The following is a 25,525-nucleotide window of genomic DNA, read 5'->3' on the forward strand; positions in this document are numbered from 1 at the left end:
TTTAATAAATGCTATTCTTGGTCAACCCACCAAATTGTGTTGTTGATTTGCTCAGCTTCACTTATTTTCCATGGTCTTGGCCTGTCTACTTCCCCAAGACTTGCTGGAAGTACAGGTTCAAACTGGAAAGGCTCAATACCTATTGCTAGTGGACTAGGATCTTCGCTTATGTCACTTCATTAGATGAAATACTTCTACCTGACTATACATCACACACTGACACTTTTACATTATTGTTAACTGACAAATTTAAATAGTGTAATACACTTACAAACAATTTTAAAAAATATTAATTTTAAACTAAAATCAGGCCACGGCATTACCTACGCATATTTCTTAATTTAAAAGTAACAGAAAATGCTATGTCGACGGTACACTCTGTTTTGCTGCAAACAGCAAAGCCTAAATCAGCTGATCGATTAGAAAAAATCGTGACGTAATTTACGTCATAGTGCCCGCGAGTGACGCAACAATAGGCGAATTTTTTGGCACTTTTTAAAACGTTTTTTTGGCCAAACTAAATATTTTTTTCACAAAAAATTACCACAGATAGTATTTATTAAGTGTAAATTTTCATTTAAAACCAACTTGTATGAGCGTGGTCCAGACTCTTTAAACTGCTCCGAAGTGTATACTTTGAGATTCAATCAAGTTTTGCAGTTTTTTTTATAAACTATTTATTTAGATTTTTTTTGTAAAATATTTAAAAAATGAAGTCCAACCACTGCGCTAGTAATAAAGCAATATATTTCGCCTAAATGGCATCGTCAGTCTTCTATTCAAATAGAATCAATTCTGTTTGTTATGTTTTAGTAGCACCATACCATTACTGTATTTTACTTTTGTATTCGAATCTAATTACGGGATTCGGTATTTAATGACGTCTTCATACATCAGAACTAAACTAACAATTTTTTAAAATTTGGTAATTTAAAAAAAAAGATTTTTGTTATTGTAGGACTTTCGAGAGAAAACTTTTCACGGCGTTTTTTCAAAGGTTGCTATACGTTTCGGCTTGGCCGTTTTAGCTTTATACTTATTTTTCTTATAAATACAAAAAGATTTAAAATTCCACATTCAGAATTCTAGATTCGAAATAAAGCATTCTAGGATATCCTAGAATACCTAATTATTCTGTAATGTGCATCCCTATTACAAGCTATTTAAACTATTTCTTTTTTGTTACAAACAGACCAACAAGTCACTTTGTCACAGTTGGACTATCAGATACTATATAATTATAAATGGGTGGCAGATAATAATGTTGCAAAGTTATAATATTAAGCATGCTCCAAGTCCAAGCTTGTGTTAATGGCATTATTAAAGAGAAAAGTTGCACAATAGTTCATACTTGTTGAGTCAAAAAGCATCACATTTAAAAATAAAACTTCTTACCAACATATTTCAAGTTATGTATGCTCTCTATATGCTGACCAGTGCTTAAATATGAAGGGGCAGTTTTGGCAGAAACAGCAGCAGGTCTTTCTGTAACTGCAAAAACAATATTAGATTTAACTGAAAGAGTGTTAAGTTCGCTTACCTTTTGGTTGCGCAGTAGGCATCGTTCGGTCATGTGCGAGTGTGAAACCAGGAGTGGAGCTTGGTCGTGAACTGTTAAGCTCTGTGAAAAAAAATATTTAAAATATGAAAAAAATATATATATGTGAAAAAAGATGGCATTTTTCTGAATTTAATATTTAAAACACTTTAACCATTGGAATACAAGACTCTTTTTTTTTTAAGTATAACATTTTTATACACGGTCTCACTTAATCGGATTTTGTGAGAAAAGCAAAGCAGACTAAAACTTTATATGGAAGGTTTAGGGGTATAAAATACTTTAAATTTATATTTTTATTTTTTGATTATGTCATCCTAAAATTGATGACTCCACTATGAATCTTACAATATTGAATATTTCAGAAACGAATATATATGAAAATATTGCACACTTAATGAGTGTCTAAATTTTTTTTAAATATTTTTTACTTTATGTTTGCGTGACTGGAAAACGACAGTTGTTATCACACGGGTTTAACACCTCGTGCCAGCTTACAAGATACCATGTATATTACTTTCTGGGTGATTCTCTTTTTGAGATTTTTTCTTTTTTTATGTATGGCTGATAATTTGGACAACCCATTAGTGACCACTGGGTTGGAGCAATTGCTGATAAGTGTCTTGCCCAAGGACACATACGCCCACAATGGTACCTGGAATCAGCATCGTCTTCTTCAAAGATTCGGATGAGATGAGGTGAGGCAAGTAAGATGATGGGATCATGGATGCGGGGGGAAGGGACTGGGGACGAGGATCGATGGTGGAAGAAACAGGAGGAGCACGAGATCTTTTGTTTGCTAAGTTCAACACACCTAAGGTGTAAGAGGAGTTCGTTAAGCCTTGCAAGTGGAATGTTATTACTGCTGAAATGCAATTACCTATATGCACATTGGATATAGTGGTTAACTTAGAGAAACTTTGATGGTGCCTTTAGGTCACATTTGGGCATCTCTATGCTTTTTCCACATACAAATTTTCATTTTTTGTTTGTATGCGCCTTTAATTACAATAAATTTAATACCTAAAACAAGTATTTTTAACAAATAACAAGAAATATATTACTAATACAGATAATTCGTGTCTGGAAAAAAGGATTTATTGTGAAAACAATTTAAGAGAGGTGGACGGTTCAACCACCAAGCCTATTTATTTAGAATGCCAGAGTTTATAAACTGATATGTCCAGGGTCAGCAGTTTTTGAAATATTTCTTTATGTTTACATGGGGAAATCGAAGTCAACAACAAGTATCTATAATACCCAATTTGAAATCTTAGTTGACAGTTACTGTTTTAAAGGTTTAAATGTAGTAAGTAGGTATTAGTGGCTACCCACATGGTACTAAGTAACATATTAGAATCAATTAGATTTCTTCCAACACAGTCTGTTGTTACAGAAAAATGAGCGAAAATTAAAAAGCCATAAAAATAAAAAAGGAACCGAAAACAGAAACCGGAAAAGAACAGGATGAACTGCTATGTCTGCTCCCTATTTGTGTATCACTGCGTAATTTGTATTGCCACACTTTATATTGAAAGCAACATCTTTAATGTTTGTCCAAAATAGTCGTATAATACATGATACATATAAACATTCATCATAATATTAATATAATGACTTTATTTGTCTCTTCGGAGGTAAAGAAGATTTAGAAATATTTTAATCGAAAAGACAGGATATAGCGACAAAACAACACTTGTTTACAGATAAAAACATATTTACAATTAATTGGAAAAAATAAGCGTGGTCGCTACACCTAGAATTACTACCTGAATCAACAGTATGAGCAGCAGCAGCAGAAGATGATTGGATAATGTTGGGAGGATTTATAGAAGCACTGGATGCGGAGAGGGAGTGACGAGCTGCTTCAAGTCGGATGTGGGTGGGAGAGTCATTCACATCATCATCAAACGCATATGGAGAGGAGGAATATTTCACGGATGTTGGGACACTGGTTGTCTGGGGATGTAGATAGGTGCTAGATCAGCTTTTCTTAAACTGGGGTAAATAAGTTACCAATCGAAATCCACATCAGTTACTGGGAGGAAAAAATGTGCCAATTGTAGTACTTTACCAGACATTGAACAACGTTCCCAAAAAGCTAGCACATCCATCGCATTAAGTATAACTGACGTAATTAGTTGTTTTTGCTTTTTAATAAATTAGCGCTATATTACGTATTGGGGGTAAATCTGACGTTTGTTAAAAGGGTAAAGCATACAAAAAGGTTTAAGAACCACTGTGTTGGATGAATAGGGAAATCCCAATTCAGTATACATTCATTGAGACAATAGAAAAAGCTTAAGAAGTCTGAAAGACATTTTAAGATAACATAAACGGCACGAAATGGTGGTACGAGGCAGGCTAGTGACGTAAAATCACCTCGTTATACAGTTTGCCATGCATAGACGGTCGCGTATAACAATGGGTGACATATATATACGCTACAATGAACAGTGACAAGGTCATCGATTGTAAACACATCTAGTTGTCACATTTAGAATAACAAATAAATGCAAGTGTTGTTTGACAATCTGCATGCTTCGCATTAAACTGTAAATGTTGAATAGTACAAATCAAAATTAGTAATAAAGTAAGCAAAAATAAAAAGAAGTAAAAAAACCTTTAAGTGCAGAACTCTTTTTTCGTAAATATTAATTTTTAACTAGGTTTTATTTTACCTAATAGTTTGCAAAGTACCAGAATGTTTGCAAATTAATCTGCAAAAAATTATAATTTAACATTTTTAACTTAAAACTCACAGCAGTAGAAGGTATTTCTGAGTTATCTTCATCAGCGCTGCAAGTAGCGCTACTGTCACAATCAGGTTCGGCTTTTTTCCCCTCTACGTCCTTTTTCTTTATCTCCAATTTCTCGGATTTAGGATTTACAGGCTTACTTTTAGAAGCAGGAGGAGCAGCACCTTCAACTGGAGTGGACTTATCAACGGAGTCTATGAGCACAAAAACAACATCATCATGCTATATTTTTATCTATTTCATAAGGGGTAAGGTCATACAACTCGCCAAAACCAGAGTTTGCAGAAATTGACAAGTTACCCCAACATCCAGAAAAATACAGCTTGCACAAGTTAAGCATGCTGTTTATCGTAAAATAAGCAACATCTGGTTTAGGTAAAAAAAACTCCCTTTTTAGAAGATTTAACAGCAGGATAATTGATTAGGGCTGTGGAAAAGTTAATGGTTAACCGCCAAGAAAAGTTCAAGTCGTTAACCGAACTATGACCTTATAGGGCATAAACGTATATCAATATCTGTCTTATATACACGAAAGGCACGTGTTCGCGTTCGTTGATTGTTGTTTTGCAATAAGACAGAGTGCGCAGGGACGCTGTTGCTTTGATTGTGCCCTACAACGGCGATTACGTCGTCAATCTTGATTGTTAATACCGCAGGCTAACTAGTTTTGCAACATTATATTGGTGTAATACACAACTTAAATGTTTTCCTCAGCCAAGCAGCGTGTTTATTACAAAAAAGCAGGCGTTCACACGTGGATTCATTGCATTATAATAGCGATTGTTTGACCTGGCAATTGATTTTGACATAATAGCAATTTACACGTTAATAACTGCGTCATAATTGCAATTCACACGTTGATTATTTAGAGGGCAGGTGTTTTAAAATAGGTTTGAATATGAATAAGAAAGCATTACTTTAACGTTAAGAACGTTTGCCCGTGTATTGCAAGCATAGTTCATACGTACGTCGTAAAGTTGCCTTTAAATTCGCGAAAGAAAAGCGATAAACAAGACGCTTTTATTAGGATTACACTTGTATCGGTTAACCGGTTAAAACTGAATGGTTAAGGGTTAAAAAAAAATAGGGAAAATTCACAGCCCTATAATTGATATTACTAAATAATTTACTTTTATCATTAATATAAGTGGGGATCATAGCATACTGATTAAAATATAAATACCATTTTGGATTCGCTCTTACCAGTAGTTTTTCCATCTCCAGATTCCAATTTCTTTGTTTGATCAACAGTTTGTTCCACACGAGGTTTTGTCTGCAAAAAAAACAACAAACAAGTTAGTCTATAAAAGTTAGATAAACCTGTTGTAAAGCTAATCAAAAATAAATGCTTTCATGAGCTGTACCTTTAGACCTCATTTTCAAGACTTGATTCAGACATACTTAAATAGTTGTAAAAATAATTGAGTTTTATAGATAACGAAATGTTAGCATATATTAAACAATAAACTGTCATAAGAGCATTATAATGTTTATACTATACCTGACAGTAAGTTTTAATACATAATTGATAAACATGGATATTTGCAAATGTCAATATTTCATTTAAGCCTGCATAGTTAGTGCATGGGAAGAATTTTATTGCACGATAAAAACAAAAAAAATATTTTAACCTGTTCTTTTCCGGTTTCTGTTTTCGCTTCCTTTTCATTTTTGTGGCTTTTCAATTTTCGCTCATTTTTCTGTAACAACAGGGTTGAAAAAAATATAATTGATTCTATATTGTTACTTAGTACCATGTGGGTAACTACATTTAAACCTTTAAAACAGTAACTGTCAACTAAGATTTCAAATTGGGTAATACAGATACTTGTTATTGACTTCGATTTCCCCATGTAAACATAAAGAAATATTTCAAAAACTGCTGACCCTAAGATATTTTGAACATGTTTCTTAAACAGACTCCTATGCTTTTAGTGTTAAAGGGACTAAAACAGTTTTTTGAGTAAAATAAAAGGTAAACAGTCATACACATTGAGTATATCACACAGAAAGATTGTTTTTTTTTATAGAACACAGATTTTTGATAAAGAAAGAAAGTAAATAACCTTTTGTTTTTTCTCTGCAGGTTCACCACTAGTTGACACTGGAGAGTCACCACTCACAGCTCTCTTTGCACTTTGACTTTCTGATATATGGAAAACATAAAGTCACTTTTACTTAATTTAAACTAGGATAGACAAAGTCTTAAAAAAGGCACCCACATCAAAATAGAGAAACACAGGATTTGACCACTTCTTTATGGCCCCTGTAGTTTTTTTTAATTAAACTCTGAATGAGAAGCAAATTCAATTTTGACTTTATAAATACCAAGTTTTTTTTTTGTTTGAGTTTTTTAACTGGGTGACATTGGTCTTTTCTGTTGGCAAGTTATCCCCATTTTTTCAAAGCAAAACAATGTATTTTGTTTAAATAATTTAAGCATTTAAAAAGCCTCAGTGTTTTCCCTCTAGTAACTGAAACTTATAGTTTTATTATTTTACTTTTACAAACGCTGGTACGTGATTTTTGGAACGTGACACCCGTTTAGCCCAGCCACCATTGCTCTACTGCGCATGGAGGTAAATCACTGTCATTTATTTATTTATTTATTCAAATACCTTCTGGTGTTGCAGCAGCAGCCAAAGCAGCAGTGATGCGCCGTGTACGTATGTGAGAAGTGGACAGTGTTGCCGCTTCAGTTGTCTCTGGTTTGGTCACTGTTTTAGTTGTGGAAGCTGTTGTGCTAGGTGGGCTATCAGCCAACTGTGAAAAGATTTGATAGTTCTACGTTTTTAGCCAATGTTACAGCTAAACCATAAACTTTTAGGAAAAATCTTGATTAGAACAAAAATAATGCAAAAGGTCTTTATAAACAACTTTTCAAATTCATTAAAATATTAATTCATAAAACTCATTCAAATTATTAGAAAACAATAATTCAACAATTTTGATTTAAATTAATTGTCTGTGACAAAACTATTTTGGCAAGAACATTTTTTATGTTTGTACCTACTAACCCCTCAACACAAAATTTAAATATATTTAATTTTTATTATTTTTTTGTTTTTTCTTTATTAATTTTTGTAACCTTATTGTATGATTTTCTTTATTAATTTTTATGACCTTATTGTATGATAACTTCACCTTTTTCTCTTCTTCAATGAATGGTTTCTCTTCTTCTGGTTTCTCTTGTTTTGGTTTTGCATCGGTTGATGAAGTGACATCCGGACTTGGTGTTGTTAAAGTGTCAGGAGACGGGGCGTGGTAACGAGTTCGTCGAGATTCGTTCGTCTACAAAGAAATCTTGTAGTTCAAGATGGAAAAACATTTATATGACTTTTTACAGCATTTCTATGTTGTAACACTGTGAAATTATTTTTGCTGAAATTTCTTGTTTGCTTTATAAGATAGGCCATTTGTTTTATTCAAATATTTTATGTTAGTTATGCCCTGTATGTTACCTATATGAGGAAGTCTTGGAATTAAAGATGTAAAAATATGAATACTGTGTGCTAGGTACTTGTACTTTTTTATGCGGTTTCCAAATCCCGAATGCGACAATAAGTACATATAAATTTTAGATACTGTGTTCAGCCACCAATAGATTGCCCATAAAACTATGCTGTGCATGCACATTTACAAACTTTACACTGTTACACATAGATGTTCAAACTTTACCTTCTTTTTCCTGCTCTCAGTTATAAGTTGATCCAAGCCATGTTTCTTCTTGTAATTGTGGTAAAAATTCTTGACTTGTTGTTCTGACTTATTGGTAACCATGCGTGAGATGGAACAGAAATCTTTCCCATGCTTTCCAAACCCTGAATTTTAGTATTTTTTGTGGAAAAATACGGTTTTAAGAAAATGGCTGGAAACTGTTCCATTAACTAGACTGTATTAACAGATAAAATGTTTATGTCAAGCAAATCAATATTGGGTAAAACTCCAATTACACTCACAAACACAAATAAAGAGGTGATTCCAAACCATAGTAAAGATAAATGTATTTAAGTTTACTATGCTTGAAACTATTCATTTTAAAAAGTAAAAAAAAAAAAATGACTATTAATTTTAAGTTAGTGTTTTATTATAGCCTTCAAACAATTTCAATACTTATTTTTAACCAGGTTGCGAAAAAAATTAGGAATATGTCAATAATGGCTCACATTACAAATTTAAATTTTTATTAAAACCCCAAAATGGGCCTATTGGGTCTACTTATTAAATTTAAAATGATAAAGCTGGTATACAAGATTTTAGTAACTTTAAAGTATATTGATCCATTATTAGACAAACATATTATTCAAATAAATTGAAGTGTAGATAAAATTGGAAGAAGCACAATACAAGAATGCGTGCAGGTTCGAATGCTATCTTTTGCAATTTTTGATATTTTCTAATTAATTTGTAATTGAATCTTACCTTCCTTAACCAAAGATATTTCTTCCTCCGTCCAATTCATTGTCTGTTTTCGTGCCCCTGAGAATTATAAACATTTTGAGAAATTTGTACGAAAGCGTAACCAACAAAAATCAAGTGTAACCACAAGTGCTAATTGAGAAATATATTTCGCCTAAATAGCATCGTCAGTCTCTGCAAAAGAAGTGTATAAAAATACAGCGAAGTAATGGAATGGAGAAAACAAAGGAACACAAACACCCGCAACTGCGGACATTAAAAACAACCGAACGGGAGAGGCACACTGGACAGACAGAGGAAAGCAGAAAGGTGTACAAGGCGTAAAGAAAGCAAAAAAACGGAGGGGCATGCGACGGATAAAATAATGAGGCGTCTGTTGTGTGTTAAAAAACGAACAGTGAGAAAATGAATTAATCCATTCACTTCTCGAACCACGTTAGATTTAACATAAGAGTTGAAAATTCACAGTGTTTTGTTCATTGTGTGACCACAATACATTAAGCCACCAAAAGTCAAAAAGCCCAACAGTCAAATATAAGAATATGAAGTTAATGCGAGATGTGGTAACATTTTTTGAAATTGGCCATAATCAATTTATCATACAGACAAAAATGTTTTATGGGCTAAGATAATTTTTCTCCTTTTTTCATACCCATATGATTTAGTTATTTTAGTCAGAAGAGGTGTTTACTTTTATATAACTTTACCTACTGACATAATACAACTAAATAAATATATTACTAAAAAATATCAGTTTTTATATACATATCATTTAACAGCCTTTTTTACAGAATAGTGAAGTGTATTTAGTACATTTGTAGTAAGCCCACAAAAGTATTAATACCTGCTGGGGGCCAAAGGCATTTTAAATTTTTAATTTAATTATATAATTACTTGTCATTCTTGGTGAGGGGGGTCGGTCCACTTTTATTTCAGTAATTTCCTCTTCTTTTTTTGTCTCGTCGCTAAAAATGCAAAGAATTTGTGTTAATGTGTGAAATGAATCAAATGTTGTAAGAATCTATTCTATATAAATGAGGTTCTTGACAAGGCATGCAGGGGAAACTAGAATGTATGCCAGAGTTGGTCAATTACCTAACACCTAATAAAAATGTGTTAAAGTCGGGCTCACCGAGCTTTAACGTAAAGCTACCAATAGCATGCTGGCTTGGCACAATTTTTAGTCCCCGAGCGTTAAAAAAGTAGACGCTCGGTCACAAGCTTTTGAGTTTTGCTCAGCACATCCCTTACCCCCAGTATATAATCGGATAGTGACTTACGTTTTTTCGGATGAATCTTTTCCAGTACCAGTTTGATCATTATTGCTTGATGCCTGCGTGTAGTAGCTTATTGTTGTCATAATATTATGTTCATATTTAGAGACATTTGACGTTTTTATTAGTTTAGTCTATATGTGGTAAGTCAACTAAACAGGGAACCAAACCTGCAACTAATTTTTACATTAAAATCTACAAACATTGAACTGTATATTGGGTGCATAAAACATGGGTTTTCCAGTCAGTTTTAACACAAAAATATCAGCCGCTATTTTGTGACACAATCGTCTTCATTCTTTCATATGTTAGGGTTCAAAACTAAAACCATTTCCCAAACATGACTAAAGAAAAGCCAGGTTTGGTAGAATTATTAAACGTTCTTACATGAGAACGACCCGATTTTGGTTTCTTAGGTTTCATGCTTTGTTTTCGAACCAGAGCTTTGTAGTTGTTCGTTTTCTTTGTAAGGTAATAATAAAGAATGCAGTCTGCCACACTCTGAAATTGAAAATAAAATATTTCAGTTCTACTTTGAGATAAAGTAATTAAATTTTGTCACATATGAAATACAAATTCTTATAATATTGCACACAATGCACATCAAATGTTTTAAAAATTAACAAGGAAATTTTCCAATTGGGAATTTTTGGTAAACTATTTATCTTAACGAAAACAACCTGTTTTAGGGAAAAATATGTTTAAATTAATTAGTAAGGTTATAAAGACAATATAAACTACTGTAACACACACACAACAAAATTAAAGGCGTTGAGACCTTATTTTAAAAGTACTTTACAAAAAAACAGTAAAAAGCTTTATAAGTTACTTTAACGGACGATCCAACTAATTTAAATGACAACTCGCAAAATAAGAGTTAGGAAAGCTATGTCCTTGTGCAACGTTGACAGCAGTGGCGCAGCCAGAAAAAAATAAGGGGGGGGGGGGGGAGCGGAGGGTTTAATCAAAAAATTTTACAGAATTTTTTTTTTTTTTTTTTTTTAAGATTTTTTTCTTTGGTTTATAAGGGGAACGCGACCCCCTGCAACCCCCCCTTGGCTGCGCCACTGGTTGCCAGTATCCATTTAGATTTCAAACTGGCTTTAAATAAAGATATAAATAACTAAACAAATAAATATAAAATTATACCTTTTTTTCAATAAAGGAAGCAATAAGATTGAAGTTCTTTGGATGTAAAACAAATTTTTCTTTGAATATTATCTTCTCTTGTTCAGCCCACGAGTCGAGCTGCTGACTCTCCTAAAATATATGGACAATATTGCAAAATATAATGTTGCTATTTTATATTCTACAGGGCCCTTTACAAGATTTCGGTAATAGAATTGAATACACATAAAAACAATTTTTAGAGGACTACAAAGCCTTAAAATATAGTTTGTTTAATAGCAGTTAGTTGCTATTTTATATTCTACAGTGCCCTTTGCGAAATTTTGGTAATAGATTTTAATGCACTTAAAAAACTAAATTTTACAGGCCTAAAAAACCTTGAAATATAGTTGGTTTAATAGCAATAGGTATGACCTATACAGATACATAGGAACTTTAATAAAAATTTTAACTAACCTTGAAATCTTTGAAAGGTTCCCTTATAAATCCATTGGTGCTTATGAACCTGACTCTCTGCTCATCTCTATCCAACAACATGGGAGGTACTACTGCCAATTGCCTCATGTGGTTCAGTTGGTTTTCCTTAAAAATTGAGGAAAATGGTAATTGGGTGTCCACTCATGCAAAGTTAAGTTTAGAATTTTATTTTCTAACAGTTTAAACGCCCCGAGAAATTTGTTTATAAACTTTATAAAAACCATGGAGGTATAAACTTATTATTTGTTCCATTTTTTTTGTTACAAGTGGAAGTAGCAGTGGGACAGTGCTACCTTTGGGAACTACTTTAAAAAAATAATATCTTTTATATTAGTTATACTTGTTCTGACAAGCCATCCACGATCTGAGCGAAATCTGCATCACTTCTGCAAGAGTCTCCTCTCGTTCCAACACGATCTACTCTCTCCTGTTGCTCCCTTTGCTTCCGGATCTCCGGGAAAAGTTTTTCAAAATACTCTCGTGTCTTCGCATCTTTTGCCCTGGTGATGATATAAAATGAAAGTTGAGATTCAGCAACTGTAATAAGCATAGGTCCTGATCTATACAGCATTAGCTGTTGTTGTAGTTTAAAACAACAGATGGCAATAGAACATAAAAAAATGCTAACATTTCAGTAATTCGTTTACTTTGAGAAAATCAAATTTTTTGTTTGTTGCGACATGGACCATGGTACTAATTGAGGTGTTGAATTTTTTCGTCACAATACTTGCCACAATAGCAACACTGTTTCTACAAATTGACTATTGAGAATTTGTAATACTAACTTAAACAATTGTTTCTTTAAAGCTTCAAGCACATCAAACTCACATAGCATGTAAATAACATAGGTTTGCAAACTTACTTCTTTTTAACATTGTTTTCAATTCTTTCCGCTTTGTTATTCCACTGTTGCATGAGTTGGTCATACCTTGCACAAATATATCGTTCACGAATGTTCTGTAACTTACTACGGTGCTTGAAGAACTTGAGCAGTTTAGGTCTCATTTCTTCATTTCTGAAACATTAATTGAACACTTTACTACCATTGCCACCAGGCAACGTTTCCAAAACCAAACTGAATGTAATTATATAATTCTTAGTGCTTTTATCTTCCCAAATAACAAGTCTGAACTTTTAAAAAAAACTAGTTCATGCAGATAAATTCAAACAGTTTCTGACTAAAGATAGTCCTTGCACAAATATAAGTTATTCCGATTTCAATTACAAGACCAACACTTACTTTTTCAGATTTTGTTGATAAACTTTAGTATCACAAGGCTGGTTATATAATGGCATGTCGTACCTCGGACACAACCCATCCAACACTACACGTGCTGCTTCAGCTTTTTTCTAAAACAACAATAATATATTAGGTAAACGCTAGTTCAATAATTTGCAAATGGTTAGGGTTAACCAAAATAAATTGTAGCCAAAGTTATATGTAAATTAGGGATACACTCTCAACCGTAAACAGGCTACCCAAGTGTTTTTCATAAATAAATATTCCAATTTTACCCTTTAAGAATTCCCACCCCACTTACCCTATTTTCCGCATAAATAACTTGCCAAAGATCTCGGTGCTTTGGTTCCACTCTCTGTGGTGACGATGCGCTCTTCTCAGGCTCAGGAGGCATCTTAGCGGACTCCTCCAGCTGTGTCTTCTTCTTCTGGATGCGATTAATCTCGCTCTCAACCTAAAATTATACGATGCATCATGGTAAATCACAAATGTATAGACTTCGCTATTTCACAGTTGTTAAATGTTATTTTTTTTATTACCCAATCTCTGGGTAAAATAAATGTCAATATAAAGTTTTCTCTGGTAAAGCTATTCCGATAGTTTAATTGCGTCCTGAGACCAACATTTCGATGTAAAATTCCAACGGTTTTCAAATGTATATTGACCAACTGACGCCCTAATCGATGTGCATTTTATCATACAAAAATTAGAGCAACCAAAAAATTAACAAAACTTAGAAAAAATTAAAGGCCTATGTTGACCATTGTTTTGCACAAAGATGTGGTTCCAAAAAAGGTTTAATGCCCAAAAAAAGACAGACTCTGTCTTTACCATGACATGTGGGCAACAGAAATTGCATACTGATAAAAAAAAGGGTAGTGGACAAATAACTCTCTATTATGAAGAATGAACACTTTTACAAACTATGGTTTAAAAACACAGAATTTACAACAGCATGTCCTTACTTTTGCGATTTCTCGGTCCACTTTATCCATAGCTTGAACCAAATCTTCCTTTGACTTTTGTTCATAACTTACACTTGCTGGGTTTGTTATATCTTGTTTAGGTTGGGTAGGTACACCTAGAGTTTTTATTGATGCAGTCACAAATTTACTCGGTTCAAATTGAAATTCCAAAGAAAGGCAGAGTAATATTTACACATTATTGGTGGGTATGCAAAAACTTAATTGACGCCATCAAATAAAATTTATAAAAAAAGCTAATAGCAATTTATTATTATTTTGACTAGATTGGCCAGGAAAATAAAAATTGGGTGAAGAAATGGGGTAGCATTTTGCAATTGTGGGAATGCGGGGATAGAGAGAAGCCAGTCCCAAAATTTCCTTTTAAACTTGTTTCTGCTAAGTGTTGACGATTCAGTACATGTCTGGGAACTCGTCGCTCAAACAAGTTGACAAACAAGTTTTGGGCTTATATAATTATTTATTCTTTGAAAATATGTTATAAGTTTACCTGCATGCCGTTGCACACTAGGTGTTTGTGAAGCTGTATGATCAGATGTGTTATCACTTGGTGGGTGATACATTCCTTTATCTTGTTCTTCTAGTTTCACAACTATTGCCTCCTAAAAAATGTTTTAAGTGATGAAAGTGAAGCATTGAAACAAACCGGGAATATTTTTAAATATTTTTAAATATTTTTCTTTTGTTGGGAATTCACTTTCTGGAAAGTAACGAATCACAATGTCAGTGATTCACCAGTTGCCACTATTTCTGTTTTCAATTTATTAATTAAAAGTAAAAATTCTGAAAATCATTTATTTGTATATACATATATATTTATTATAAACTGCTAAACCAATGAAAAATATTGTAATTATTATATATGTAGCCAATACATCTTTTTCTATGAGTTCACATGCTGCAGTACTGCAATTAGTGGATGTACACACCTGTTTTATTTCTTTTGTTATGGGCAAGCCTGAATAAGCAGGATGTTGCTGGGCACCAAAACTTGGGTGATTAAATGAAGGTATGTCCTAAATTAAAATAAGAATGGCCTAAAGTTACATTTGAAAAGGTAGTTGTGATTTAAGTATAACCCAGCCACCCAGGTCTTGTACTTTTTGATTATAATAAACATTTTTTAACATTTAAACCTTTTTTGAAAAGAAATCTAACTTTTTGATAAAAACTAATTCTGCTATCACGCCTCCTTATTCCTTATTAAGGGAAAAATATTTAATAAATTGTTTCCAATTAGCTTGAACACATGTGCCGCTGGAGAGCAATACATGGCAGTCAGACAAAAAAAGAATATTTGCAAAACTTATCTCATTCCAAAAGGGTTAAACAACACTCTTACAGATAATACCTGTTGCTTAGAAAGAACAGCACAAGCTTGCTGTTGTTGTTGATAATTGTGCTGCATGTTGCCTAACATTGTAATTGGTCTCTCTTGTGTATGGCGCGAACTACTTGCTATTTGAGAAGGGTGTAAGGCTGAACCACTGTATGCATATGAAGCACCTGAAATATATTAATATACATCTCCATAAAACAGTGCCAACATATATCATCCAGGAGAAAAGACGGAATGGGTGACTCAAAAAAACAAAAAACAAAAATAATTTGAAAATGTGCATTTAGTTATTTATATTTTGTTTGTTTTGTATGAATTTGTTTGGGTTGAAGGTATAACCGGAAACACATGCTTAGAATTGGTTTGATCAACAAAGGTGCTATTTATGGTACAAGCACTCTATAAATGGAGAATTGAATGTATTGTTTCAGATTCATACCTGAAGAAGCTGGTGTATCTTTATCCCTTTCTCCTGCTATATCGATATCTCTGAGGAGTGAAACACGAAGAGGTGCACTTCTTCTTTGTTGATAAGGATTAGTGGAGGGAAGTGGTTGATGAGGAGTGGGTACTCCGAGCATCTGGGAACGAGGAAGTGATGCGGACATCACTGGGAGCTGCATCCGAGGATCATAGGGCAATTTCTGATCTGGTTTGGTGTACATTGATAGGTAGGAGGAATGCAGAGCATTCTGTTGATGAGCAAAAAGTTGAGAGAGAACGAGAGATGGATCAGATACAGATGATGTGGGCGCCTGACTTGTTTCAATCCTAAAATATAAAACAATAGATGAAAAGATGAATCTGTCTACATTTAACTCCTGCTTTTTTTTGTGCCTTTATTCGGTTATACTGAACCGCACCAATCACCAGTTTATCACAAAGTTGCTCGTGAGATATGGCAGTGCAACACTGAATTCTTATTAGTATTTAGGCACCCTAATTTCCTAAATATTTGAGGTATGCAGAGCGCATCTGCGCAATGATTATGGCGTCATTAGATATATGCGGAGCATATGTATTTTTTTCCGGCGGGAATTCGAAACACAAACTGAGAAACTTGCACTGACTTTCTCAAACTTCGCATAAATAAATGTAATTTGCCTGTTAAACAGGGCAACAGGCGGTAATAAACAACCTAAATATCTCCCAGAAGTAGCACTGCTCTATATTTACAATGTTTTCCTCAGCCAAGCAGCAAGTTTATTACGAAATAATACGAAATTTTGATTATTTGCGTCATAATAGCGATTGTCCCTTTGATTGTTTAGTCTGCAGGTGTTTGTAACAGGTTGGATATTTGTCTTTTTACGTATGCGATCAAGTAAACTATTAAAGTATTAATACGTTGGCAACAAATAATACTTGGTACATGCGTAAACACAACATAATACTATCCTGCTTTAGTGATAAAGAGACGGCATAATCGTTGGAAACTGGGTATGCCGCATACCCATAAAAAATTCTGAGGTATGCACTGCATACCAAGGATCAGCGCCCTATCAGTATTATTAATAGCATTGGGAGTTCCGGAGTTCTAAATTTCAAGACTGAATTTATTTTTTTTGTGTTCGTCTCCTGGCTAAAAATTCAACCTTCGAATTCAACCAAAAGTCCTCATGTGATTGCTATAACATTGCACACGCACTGGCATAAGATACAGGGTGCGATGATGGTAATTAGGTGATAAATTCTTTAAGCAAATTTGTAAAATTCCTAATTATTGCAAAACAACATCTAAATGCCAGTGTTTTTTTTAATGGTACAATGGATACTTAATACAGCAGTTTTATTTCTCAACCTATTGCTATTATTTGCGTCATAAATACACTAGCTTGGTAACGTTTTTGGACACAAGTGAAGAATTCCCCGGTAGGCTACAGATTAGGCTGGTGGGAAGTGTTAGAGGTTGGTAGTAACGTGTTATAGTGGTTATAGGAGTTAGTATAATAGGGGTTTATCGTTTATATGGGTTAGCAGTTAGTGGTTGGCAAATAACAAAGTGAAGGATTCTTCACTAGCACCGGTTAGCCAACACAGGTAATAAGCATATATAGACAGTAATATAAACAATAAAACAACAATACTGTTAGAAGCACTACACAAATACGTACCTTGATGTTGGGTGGTGTGGATTATTTCCACTTGTAGCTACATGGTGTTGGGATTGCCATGGTGGTTTCATACTTTATACTTTATTGTGCGCCGTCCTCACATATAAACAAATAAATTAACGTAAAGGCTTAACGTTGCAGTAAAAACGAAGCTACCGGTTAAGCTTGTCCTGAAAAGTTATGTTTATGCAATGCAAGCTACAAATGTCAGAAGAAGAAGGTTCTTATTTCAGTACGCCTTAGGCTAATAAAAACTAAACGTCTGCGGTTGAAGGCCTCATCATTTTTTTTCTTGTGTTCTCTCGTTATTATAAATGTATGCACAGAAATAAAAAAGAATAGAACGCGCATCTTCAATGTCGGCAAAGGAGAGAGCATGATACATTCTCTCTCCTTCGCGGGTCGTTCCCGTTTACTATTGTAGTCAATGGAAGCCAGGGCGTTTTATGTAGTTTTTATTCGTTTTTTTTTTACTTATTTCAAGTTTATAGGGAAAAATAACCATTTCCAAACATATATATATTTCTAACAAACCGTTTGTTTGAACGTTTTTAATTAAATTTATAAAATAATTAATTTTCCTAAACAAGCGCTAAATTGTAAGCGTTAACCTACCAAAAACTAAACTGGCCCAATAAACTGGAAGAGTTAAAAGAATATATCGCGGGTTTGGGCAGTTTCTAATAAAATAAAAAAGAATAGAATGCGCATCTCTAAAGTCGGCAAAGGAGAGACGTGATACACTCTCTCTCTTTCGCGGGTCGTTCCCGTTTACCATTGTAGTCAATGCAATCGACGGCATTTTATGTAGTTTTTCTTCGTTTATTGACTTAATTTAAAGTTATAGGGTAAAACAACTATTTTATAATATATATATATATATTTCTAACAAACCGTTTGTTTAAAGATTTTTAATTAATATTTATTAAATAATTAAATTTCCTAAACAAGTAGTAAACTGTAAGCGTTAACCTACCAAATACCTAAACTGGCCTAATAAACTTGAAAAGTTGGTGTAGTTTTTGAAATAAACAGCTAAAACCCCCTATAACTACTATGCGCCTATCTTTTACAATGGAGACCAAGCGAAATGGGGACGGAGTTGACGGTCACGTGAATAGGAAAAAGAATATATCACGGTTTCGGGCAGTTGCGCGTTCTACTCTTTTCATATTTCTGTAAATGTATGACCATAGTACTCTAAAACAGAGTACTATGGTATGATATTTGTTATCACCAAAGCCATAGAAATTGTATTTTGTAACAATTTCTATGACTTTGGTTATCACTATATAGCAAGGGCATAGCCAGTCTAAAATTTTGGTGGGGGACAAATGTTTTATAGTTGTATTTTGGGTTTGAAACACCTCGACATTACAACACAAAACACGGTAAGGCGTTCTGAAGGGCATTTATTTTCACAATTACGACGCGTAAAAACACGATCTAACTGCATTCAAAACTCCATTCGTCGCCTACAACCATTTTTTTGTCACAAAATGTGAGATTTGTTTGTCTTAGCTAGCAGGTAGACTGTTTATTACGGAATGGCCCAACTTTGGGAATAGCATGGATTCACACGTGGTTTCATTGCACCATAATAGCGAATGTTTGGACGTTGGTTTGACCTGGCAATTAATTACGACATAATAGCAATTCACGCGGCGATTATTTGCGTCATAATAGGGATTGACACTTTATTATTACCGTTTCTTATTTAATTAAACTTTTACCTGCGTCGTATTTTAGCATTTTCTTCAAAACAACATTGGATGATCCACACTTAAACGCGCCGCCATTTCGAGTCTTACAAGCCCTCCAGTTGAAAAACCGATGGTTTAGGGGAATGAGAAAAGAACATATACACCTACTGGTCAAATTTTAGCATAGCGCAGACAATGCCAATTGTGATTTGACAAAATCATTGTTCTACTTGTTCTAGTTCAGTGATTTGGCTTTACTAAATCGAAATGGTAAGTTATATTATTTGTCTGTTTTTTCACCAATAACCTTGGCGTAAACTCAAAGTTTGAGGGGGGCCATTGTCTCCTAGGCCCCCCCCTTGGCAACGCCCATGCTATATAACTATAGCGTTGAGGTGCAGATGGCCGCAATTCACCTGCGGTACTAGATCTCTGTACTGTGGCAGTCTTTCACGGTTGCCGAGCAATGTTACTTGCAATCAGCGACAATCTGAAACTAATTTTCATACTGTACGATATACTTCGGCCTATCTTAAACTATATGATACTGGATTGATGACCCAAACGCACAAAGTACAATTTTGGCAGTTTCTGTATGGTTTAGTCAGCATTTAAAAGGAGCATCTTCTTATTATGCCCCTTTCAGATATTTAAAAATGTTGTGTTCGATCAACACAGAATTTTAACATTTAACAACAGTAACCGCCTTTGCCACAAACTTTGTTGGACCGTGAGAAAACTGTCGAACAATAATTTAACATTTTTTGTCCATCATTAAATGGGTACCCATAAAAGAAGATTTAAATAAAAAGTCCCATTTTACCCGAGTTCTGTCCTTCCTCACTTTACTATATTGGTCAATGTCTTTAGTAAATTTGGAGTAAAAATTTAAAGTTGAATTTACCGCTTTTGGACGCCAGGCGCTGCACCTACGCTCCCAGCCCAACAAAAAAATTAATTACGTAAATGGTCATATCATATAGATCCCATTTCGTCGAACAATTGTTCTTGTTGTTGTTATTTAGGCGACTTCTATCCACATATCTCATTATTCTTTAATCTCTTAAATCAAATTATAGTATAGTACTCTGGGATAAGATGAGACATCGTTAGCAAAAATTATAAAAACAGTTTATTGGAGTCGCGAGGATTCGGTTTATAGTAATTTGAATGTTCTTTGTTTACTAGCCAATGGGACAAGAAAATACAATAAAAATATAAGGTAAACAAAGAACATTTAAGACATTATAAAACTATATGCCCACGACTCCCATTGACCGTTAGTAATTGTTTAAAACACAATCAGGATATTAGATATTATGTGCTAAAGGTGTCCCATCTTCTCCCACCCTACTATATATTCTTTTTTCTATTCACGTGACCGCCAACTCCGTCCCCATTTCACTTGGTCTTCATTGTAAAAGATAGGCGCATAGTAGTTTTAGAAGGTTTTAGCTGTTTGTTTTAAAAACTACACCAACCATAACCATTCAAGTTTATTAGGCCAGTTTAGGTATTTGGTAGGTTAACGCTTACAGTTTACCACTTGTTTAAAAAATTAATTATTTTATAAATTTAATTAAAAATCTTTAAACAAACGGTTTGTTAGAAATATATATATATTAGAAAATATTTTTTTTACCCTATAACTTTAAATTAAGTCAATAAACGAAGAAAAAACTACATAAAATGCCGTCGAATGCATTGACTACAACAGTAAACGGGAACGACCCGCGGAAGAGAGAGAGTGTATCATGTATCACCACTCTCCTTTGCCGACATTGGAGATGCGCGTTCTATTCTTTTTGAGCACGTTATTGAGCACGTTGGTGGTTATATAGATTCTTTTTCGTCGAACAGTTGTTGTTGTTGTTGTTGTTGTTTTTTTGGACGACTTTTTTTCGCACTTATATCAATTCTCAATTCTAGCATTTATTCTTTATTCTCTTGATTGAAATTAAATCGTAATATATATTTATAATTTTTAGACTAAATTTTCAGAATTAAAACCGCATAATTAGCTATTGATTAACGATTACTTTACTGTTTTATCAAATGCGCCGAATTTAAAATGCACCTTAAACTTTAATTAAATGATTGTACTCTATAAAGCATTTTGAACTAAGCATAGTTTTAAAAACCATATTGCATATAATCGCCTAATTAGCGACTAATTAACGATTACATTTCTGTTTGTTTAAGAAGCTAACTCGTACTTAAAATGTATTTTAACATTGATTAATCGACTGTATTCGATACAATAATTTTAACTAAGCTTGGCCTTATAAACCATAGTGTATAAAATCTTCCAATTAATGAGTAATTATTGATTGTAACGACTGCGAGTCAAGTAAACTGCCGTGCATCGGGATGTCGCTGGTAATCGGTAACTTTTGGCTTTGTTTACGTTAGTATGCAAATATAAACAAAAAGTATATATAGTATTAGTCTCATATATCTCTTATTAAAAGAAAACAAATCCAAAATAATTGTTAGGGCAGGCGAGGTTCGAACCCGGGACATGACGTTATTAAAGCGCTCGCTATAACCGTTACGCCAACAGATCTAGTAATCAGCACTGTCGAGACAGCGGTTATATTGTCTGGGAATTTGGAGGGCATGTGTTGGTGAGATAAGGAATCCTCACATCGATTCACGCCTGAATCAAACTATTTCCATTTAAGTGAGGACGCATTAAAAATTTTTGATCAAGCTCAATCGACCGTTGTAGTAAAAGGGTTAATTAATACTATGCTAATTAGTTTAGTTAACGTGCTTACGCATTAGATCTTTGATCTCTTGTTTATTTCTGTGGTTTTAAGTTGGAACCCTAATATCTATGTTCTCGCAAAACTGCGGCTTAGAAAATGTGGACTTTGACCTTTACCCATAATAGCAATGGGAGAGTTTACAAACAAGCTTATGTTTAAATCTTGCTATATTGTAGCGTCGTGTAATAACGCTATTCTACACAGCCGCATTTTCGTAGCCCCGGGCACGTAATTAGTTTTTTTATAGTTAGCTTACGTTTCTTCTTGTGTTAAGCAGTTGTCTTGCTTTGCCTGTTTTTTTTTTGTGTTTGGACGTAAAATTAATTGAACAAGATGGGAGAAGCGAAAGGAAGTGTTTGGAAAGATTTCATTGCTGGAGGATTTGGGGGAATATGTGCTGTTGTCAGTGGGCATCCACTAGATACTATAAAGGTGCTGAATAAACACTTCTCAATGTACCTCAAACTATATACCAATTATGGCCTTAGCCTTTGTACTCCTGAGTCATAATGCATTATTCTTAGGTTCGTCTTCAAACCATGCCAGCACCAGCTCCTGGCCAAGCACCAATGTTTAAAGGCACTTGGGATTGTGCTGTAAAAACTGTCCGGCTTGAGGTATAGTGTAGTATAATTCTCATCTGCATACATTCTCTATAAAATTTTAAATTTTCAGGGATTCCGTGGTCTCTATAAGGGCATGGCAGCTCCAATTGTTGGCGTGTCTCCCATATTTGCTCTCTCTTTCTTTGGATTTGGGGTCGGAAAAGAAGTTATTACTTCTATAAAATCAGACAAAAACTCGAAGCTTTCGTATGTTTGCTTAAATCATATTACAGTTTCAAAAATGCAGATTGCATGCCACCACCAACTTCGATTTTTGGGGTTGTTGATACAATATTAATGCGATTTCTGGGGTTGTTGATACAATATTAATGCGATTTTGAGGTTGTGGATACAGTAATAATGCGATTTTTGCGGTTGTTGATACAGTAATAGTTCGATTTTTGGGGTTGTTGATACAGTATTAATTAGATTTTTGGGGTTGTTGATACAGTAATAATGCGATTTTTGGGGTTGTTGATACAGTAATAATGCGATTTTTAGGGTTGTTGATACAGTATGAATGGGATTATTAACACCTCAGTTAAAGCGAAAAAAACATGGTTTATGTTTCATGAGCCTAGTGGTTTGGTTTGTATTTACAATGTTGTTCTTAGCCAAGCAGAATGTCTGTTTTTTTATAGACGGGATTGACGCGTTGATTCATTGCATCATAATAACGATTGTTTACCATGGTAATTAATTACGACGTAAATACGTAATACAAATTCACACATTGTTTTTTGGGTCAGGACTTAAAAACAGGGTCGAACCTTTTCTTTTTTACATTAAGTGTTTTTCAACCTTTTTAAGCCATGTATCACTTTATACATTTTACACATATATTAGTCATTATAGCGAATACCGATCATACAACATAGTGATAATTAGGTGTTAGTCATTCATTAAAAATTTTACACCCAGGTTATTGGAACTGTTTGGTGCCGGTGGATTTTCCGGTATCCTCACCACAGTGATTATGGCTCCAGGTGAACGTATCAAATGTCTGCTCCAAATCCAGAAAGGAACAGCTGAGAAAAAATACAATGGTCCTGTTGACTGTGCTAAGAAACTGTATAGGGAAGGAGGCATCCGGAGTATTTATAGAGGAACTGTTTTAACATTGTGTCGAGGTTAGTATGAATATTCCATAGTGTTTTTGCGCAGTTTTGCAATAAGGTATTATTTTCTAATATATACACTAAAAAACAGTTAATGTGGCAGTTTGAAAACTGTTGGACTTTGAATGACATCAATAAAATTTTTATAAATTCATATACTCAATTTCATATGTCATTTCTATCATACAGCTGGGCATTTGAAAGGTCATGTTTTTGATATCAAACTGTGAAATTCTTAGGTAATAATAATCCAAACTTTTTCTAAGATATCCCTGCAAGTGGAATGTACTTCGCAAGCTACGAAGGAATTAAGAATGCATTAACACCAGCCGGACAAGAGTGAGGCATTTTCTTAATATTTCAGATCTCAAAATTTATCTTGTTTATTGTTTCAGTCCAACAAAATTGAGCATTGGTAGTGTGTTATTCGCTGGTGGAATGGCTGGTATATTTAACTGGTCTGTTGCCATATTTCCAGATGTTTTAAAGTCAAGATTCCAAACAGGTAGCTTAATTGCTTTTATTTACAGTTCATAGAAATATAAGGAATGAATGATACTTCTGTATGTGTAGGTGGCAGGTCAACGTCAGTCTATATAACATGGTTGTCTTATATGTTATTTTATACAACTCATGCCTGCTTACATGCTGTACGTTTGTAACCTTGTGGATGTGACAACTCAGTTAGCAATGAAAGTTACGTTTATTGGATGCAAAACCACAAATATAACAGACTTTATAATAGAGATAGGACTGTCTAACTATTAAAATATGTTCATTGCACATATCAATTTGTATAAATACTTTCAGCACCACCTGGAAAATATAATGGCATCAAAGATGTGTTTGTTGATGTTCTAAAAACAGATGGAATAAGAGGAATGTACAAAGGATTTGTTCCCGTTATGTTAAGAGCTTTTCCAGCCAACGCAGTAAGTAATAAGCAGTGTATGATGTCCTTTTCATTATGTCTTATACTTCTTAAAACTAAAGAGTTTCAGTGTAGTTACTGTTTCACTCATTATCTGGTTGATCTGCATATATCTCTGTTATCTGTTTCTTGCTTATTTGGGCAAATTTTTTGAAAATATTTTCTCTTATAGACCTTATAAACGAAGAAGTATATGACTATATCTATGTACAATATGTAACCTTTGTATCTAGTCTGTCACTCAATTTTTTTGTTGTTCTTTCTTTTTAAAAAGTCATACTTATAAATGGCCTACTAAAAATATAAAAATATTTTTGTTTTAATGCTTTTTGTAAAAAATACATATGACAGAATATGCTATTTTTATTAATCCTATGTTATTTTTTTTTTAGTGTTGTTTCCTTGGATATGAAGCGGCATTGAAAGCTTTAAATTATGTTGTACCTCCTTTATGATTACTAAAGGGACCAACAGAACTCCAGTTTAAAGAGTAATTTCAATTTATGTGTACCAAATACTATTTAATATAATTTTACGTATCAATGTTTGGTGTGACATGTGACGTTTTTTTGTGTGTTATTTTTGTCAGCAAAAGACAGAAGCTTTATTGAAAACAGTTTATTATTATTACTATATGCAATTAAAAGATGTGGAAATGACGTTTCTGGCTACTGCATGAAATCATTTAATCTCTCTTGGCAGACCGACCTTATTGTTGTGTTTACGCAAACAAAGATCTATTAAATATGCACATACATATGATAAATGATAAAAGCTATGGCAGTGGGACAAGACAGAATAAGTAAACTTCATTTTCAAAAAGTACAAAATTATATTTATCATGATAAAATTATTTATCTATTAAAAGGTTCTGGAGTGTCCTAATTTACTCTGACTGTTTGCAAATCCCTAAAAATTCCTTTTCAGCATATTTCTGAGTGTTTTAATATATTTTTTAACGTGCTGTTAATTAATAATGGTATAACGTATAATATTAAAAAATTATTGAATCCCCCCAAAATACATTTTGGTTTTTGGAATATCGGAGAATATGTGCTTAAGTGTCACAAATTTTCCCAATTTTTTTTTATAAAAAAGTGAAAAAT

General features: G+C 33.6%; 2 protein-coding genes across 4 annotated transcripts in view; one reads left to right on the forward strand and one right to left on the reverse strand.

Moving 5' to 3' along the window:
* Nucleotides 1-17,483, reverse strand: part of LOC100177691 (nuclear receptor corepressor 2) — a 32,518-nt gene extending 15,035 nt beyond the window's left edge. The window contains exons 1-27 of one of the 3 annotated variants that reach the window (XM_009861727.3): nucleotides 17,292-17,483; nucleotides 15,617-15,948; nucleotides 15,190-15,344; nucleotides 14,768-14,854; nucleotides 14,329-14,440; nucleotides 13,821-13,936; nucleotides 13,157-13,309; nucleotides 12,856-12,965; nucleotides 12,478-12,630; nucleotides 11,956-12,115; nucleotides 11,595-11,720; nucleotides 11,160-11,270; nucleotides 10,398-10,511; nucleotides 10,017-10,069; nucleotides 9,631-9,701; nucleotides 8,740-8,796; nucleotides 7,996-8,138; nucleotides 7,462-7,608; nucleotides 6,936-7,080; nucleotides 6,384-6,463; nucleotides 5,949-6,017; nucleotides 5,521-5,590; nucleotides 4,321-4,511; nucleotides 3,328-3,517; nucleotides 2,214-2,372; nucleotides 1,541-1,621; nucleotides 1,396-1,491 (exon numbers count right to left, since the gene is read on the reverse strand). In XM_009861727.3, coding sequence (XP_009860029.1) covers nucleotides 1,396-1,491; nucleotides 1,541-1,621; nucleotides 2,214-2,372; nucleotides 3,328-3,517; nucleotides 4,321-4,511; nucleotides 5,521-5,590; nucleotides 5,949-6,017; nucleotides 6,384-6,463; nucleotides 6,936-7,080; nucleotides 7,462-7,608; nucleotides 7,996-8,138; nucleotides 8,740-8,796; nucleotides 9,631-9,701; nucleotides 10,017-10,069; nucleotides 10,398-10,511; nucleotides 11,160-11,270; nucleotides 11,595-11,720; nucleotides 11,956-12,115; nucleotides 12,478-12,630; nucleotides 12,856-12,965; nucleotides 13,157-13,309; nucleotides 13,821-13,936; nucleotides 14,329-14,440; nucleotides 14,768-14,854; nucleotides 15,190-15,344; nucleotides 15,617-15,948; nucleotides 17,292-17,362 — 3,352 coding nt within the window. In that variant the 5' untranslated portion in view covers nucleotides 17,363-17,483. Of the gene's footprint in view, nucleotides 1-1,395; nucleotides 1,492-1,540; nucleotides 1,622-2,213; nucleotides 2,373-3,327; nucleotides 3,518-4,320; nucleotides 4,512-5,520; nucleotides 5,591-5,948; nucleotides 6,018-6,383; nucleotides 6,464-6,935; nucleotides 7,081-7,461; nucleotides 7,609-7,995; nucleotides 8,139-8,739; nucleotides 8,797-9,630; nucleotides 9,702-10,016; nucleotides 10,070-10,397; nucleotides 10,512-11,159; nucleotides 11,271-11,594; nucleotides 11,721-11,955; nucleotides 12,116-12,477; nucleotides 12,631-12,851; nucleotides 12,966-13,156; nucleotides 13,310-13,820; nucleotides 13,937-14,328; nucleotides 14,441-14,767; nucleotides 14,855-15,189; nucleotides 15,345-15,616; nucleotides 15,949-17,291 lie in introns of those variants that run through there. The other 2 variants (XM_026836413.1, XM_026836414.1) reach the window with 2 other exon arrangements.
* A 4,487-nt stretch (nucleotides 17,484-21,970) lies between these two features.
* On the forward strand, nucleotides 21,971-25,176 carry LOC100180039 (mitochondrial carnitine/acylcarnitine carrier protein-like). The gene is made up of 8 exons (XM_002119571.4): nucleotides 21,971-22,197; nucleotides 22,290-22,382; nucleotides 22,441-22,577; nucleotides 23,292-23,500; nucleotides 23,755-23,827; nucleotides 23,884-23,993; nucleotides 24,299-24,420; nucleotides 24,812-25,176. The coding sequence occupies exons 1-8, from the start codon at nucleotides 22,099-22,101 to the stop codon at nucleotides 24,872-24,874; spliced, it is 906 nt and encodes a 301-aa protein (XP_002119607.1). The 5' UTR covers nucleotides 21,971-22,098; the 3' UTR covers nucleotides 24,875-25,176.
* Nucleotides 25,177-25,525: the final 349 nt, after the last annotated feature.

This window comes from Ciona intestinalis, chromosome 10 (assembly GCF_000224145.3).
Source record: "Ciona intestinalis chromosome 10, KH, whole genome shotgun sequence".
Taxonomy (NCBI): Eukaryota; Metazoa; Chordata; class Ascidiacea; order Phlebobranchia; family Cionidae; genus Ciona; species Ciona intestinalis.

Excerpts from the sequence above, each read along its gene's own strand:
- LOC100180039 (XM_002119571.4), top strand. The coding sequence starts at position 22,099 with ATGGGAGAAGCGAAAGGAAGTGTTTGGAAAGATTTCATTGCTGGAGGA. Across the intron at positions 23,501-23,754 it reads TGTTTTAACATTGTGTCGAG|ATATCCCTGCAAGTGGAATG; the intron begins GTTAGTATGAAT and ends ACTTTTTCTAAG. Across the intron at positions 24,421-24,811 it reads GAGCTTTTCCAGCCAACGCA|TGTTGTTTCCTTGGATATGA; the intron begins GTAAGTAATAAG and ends TTTTTTTTTTAG.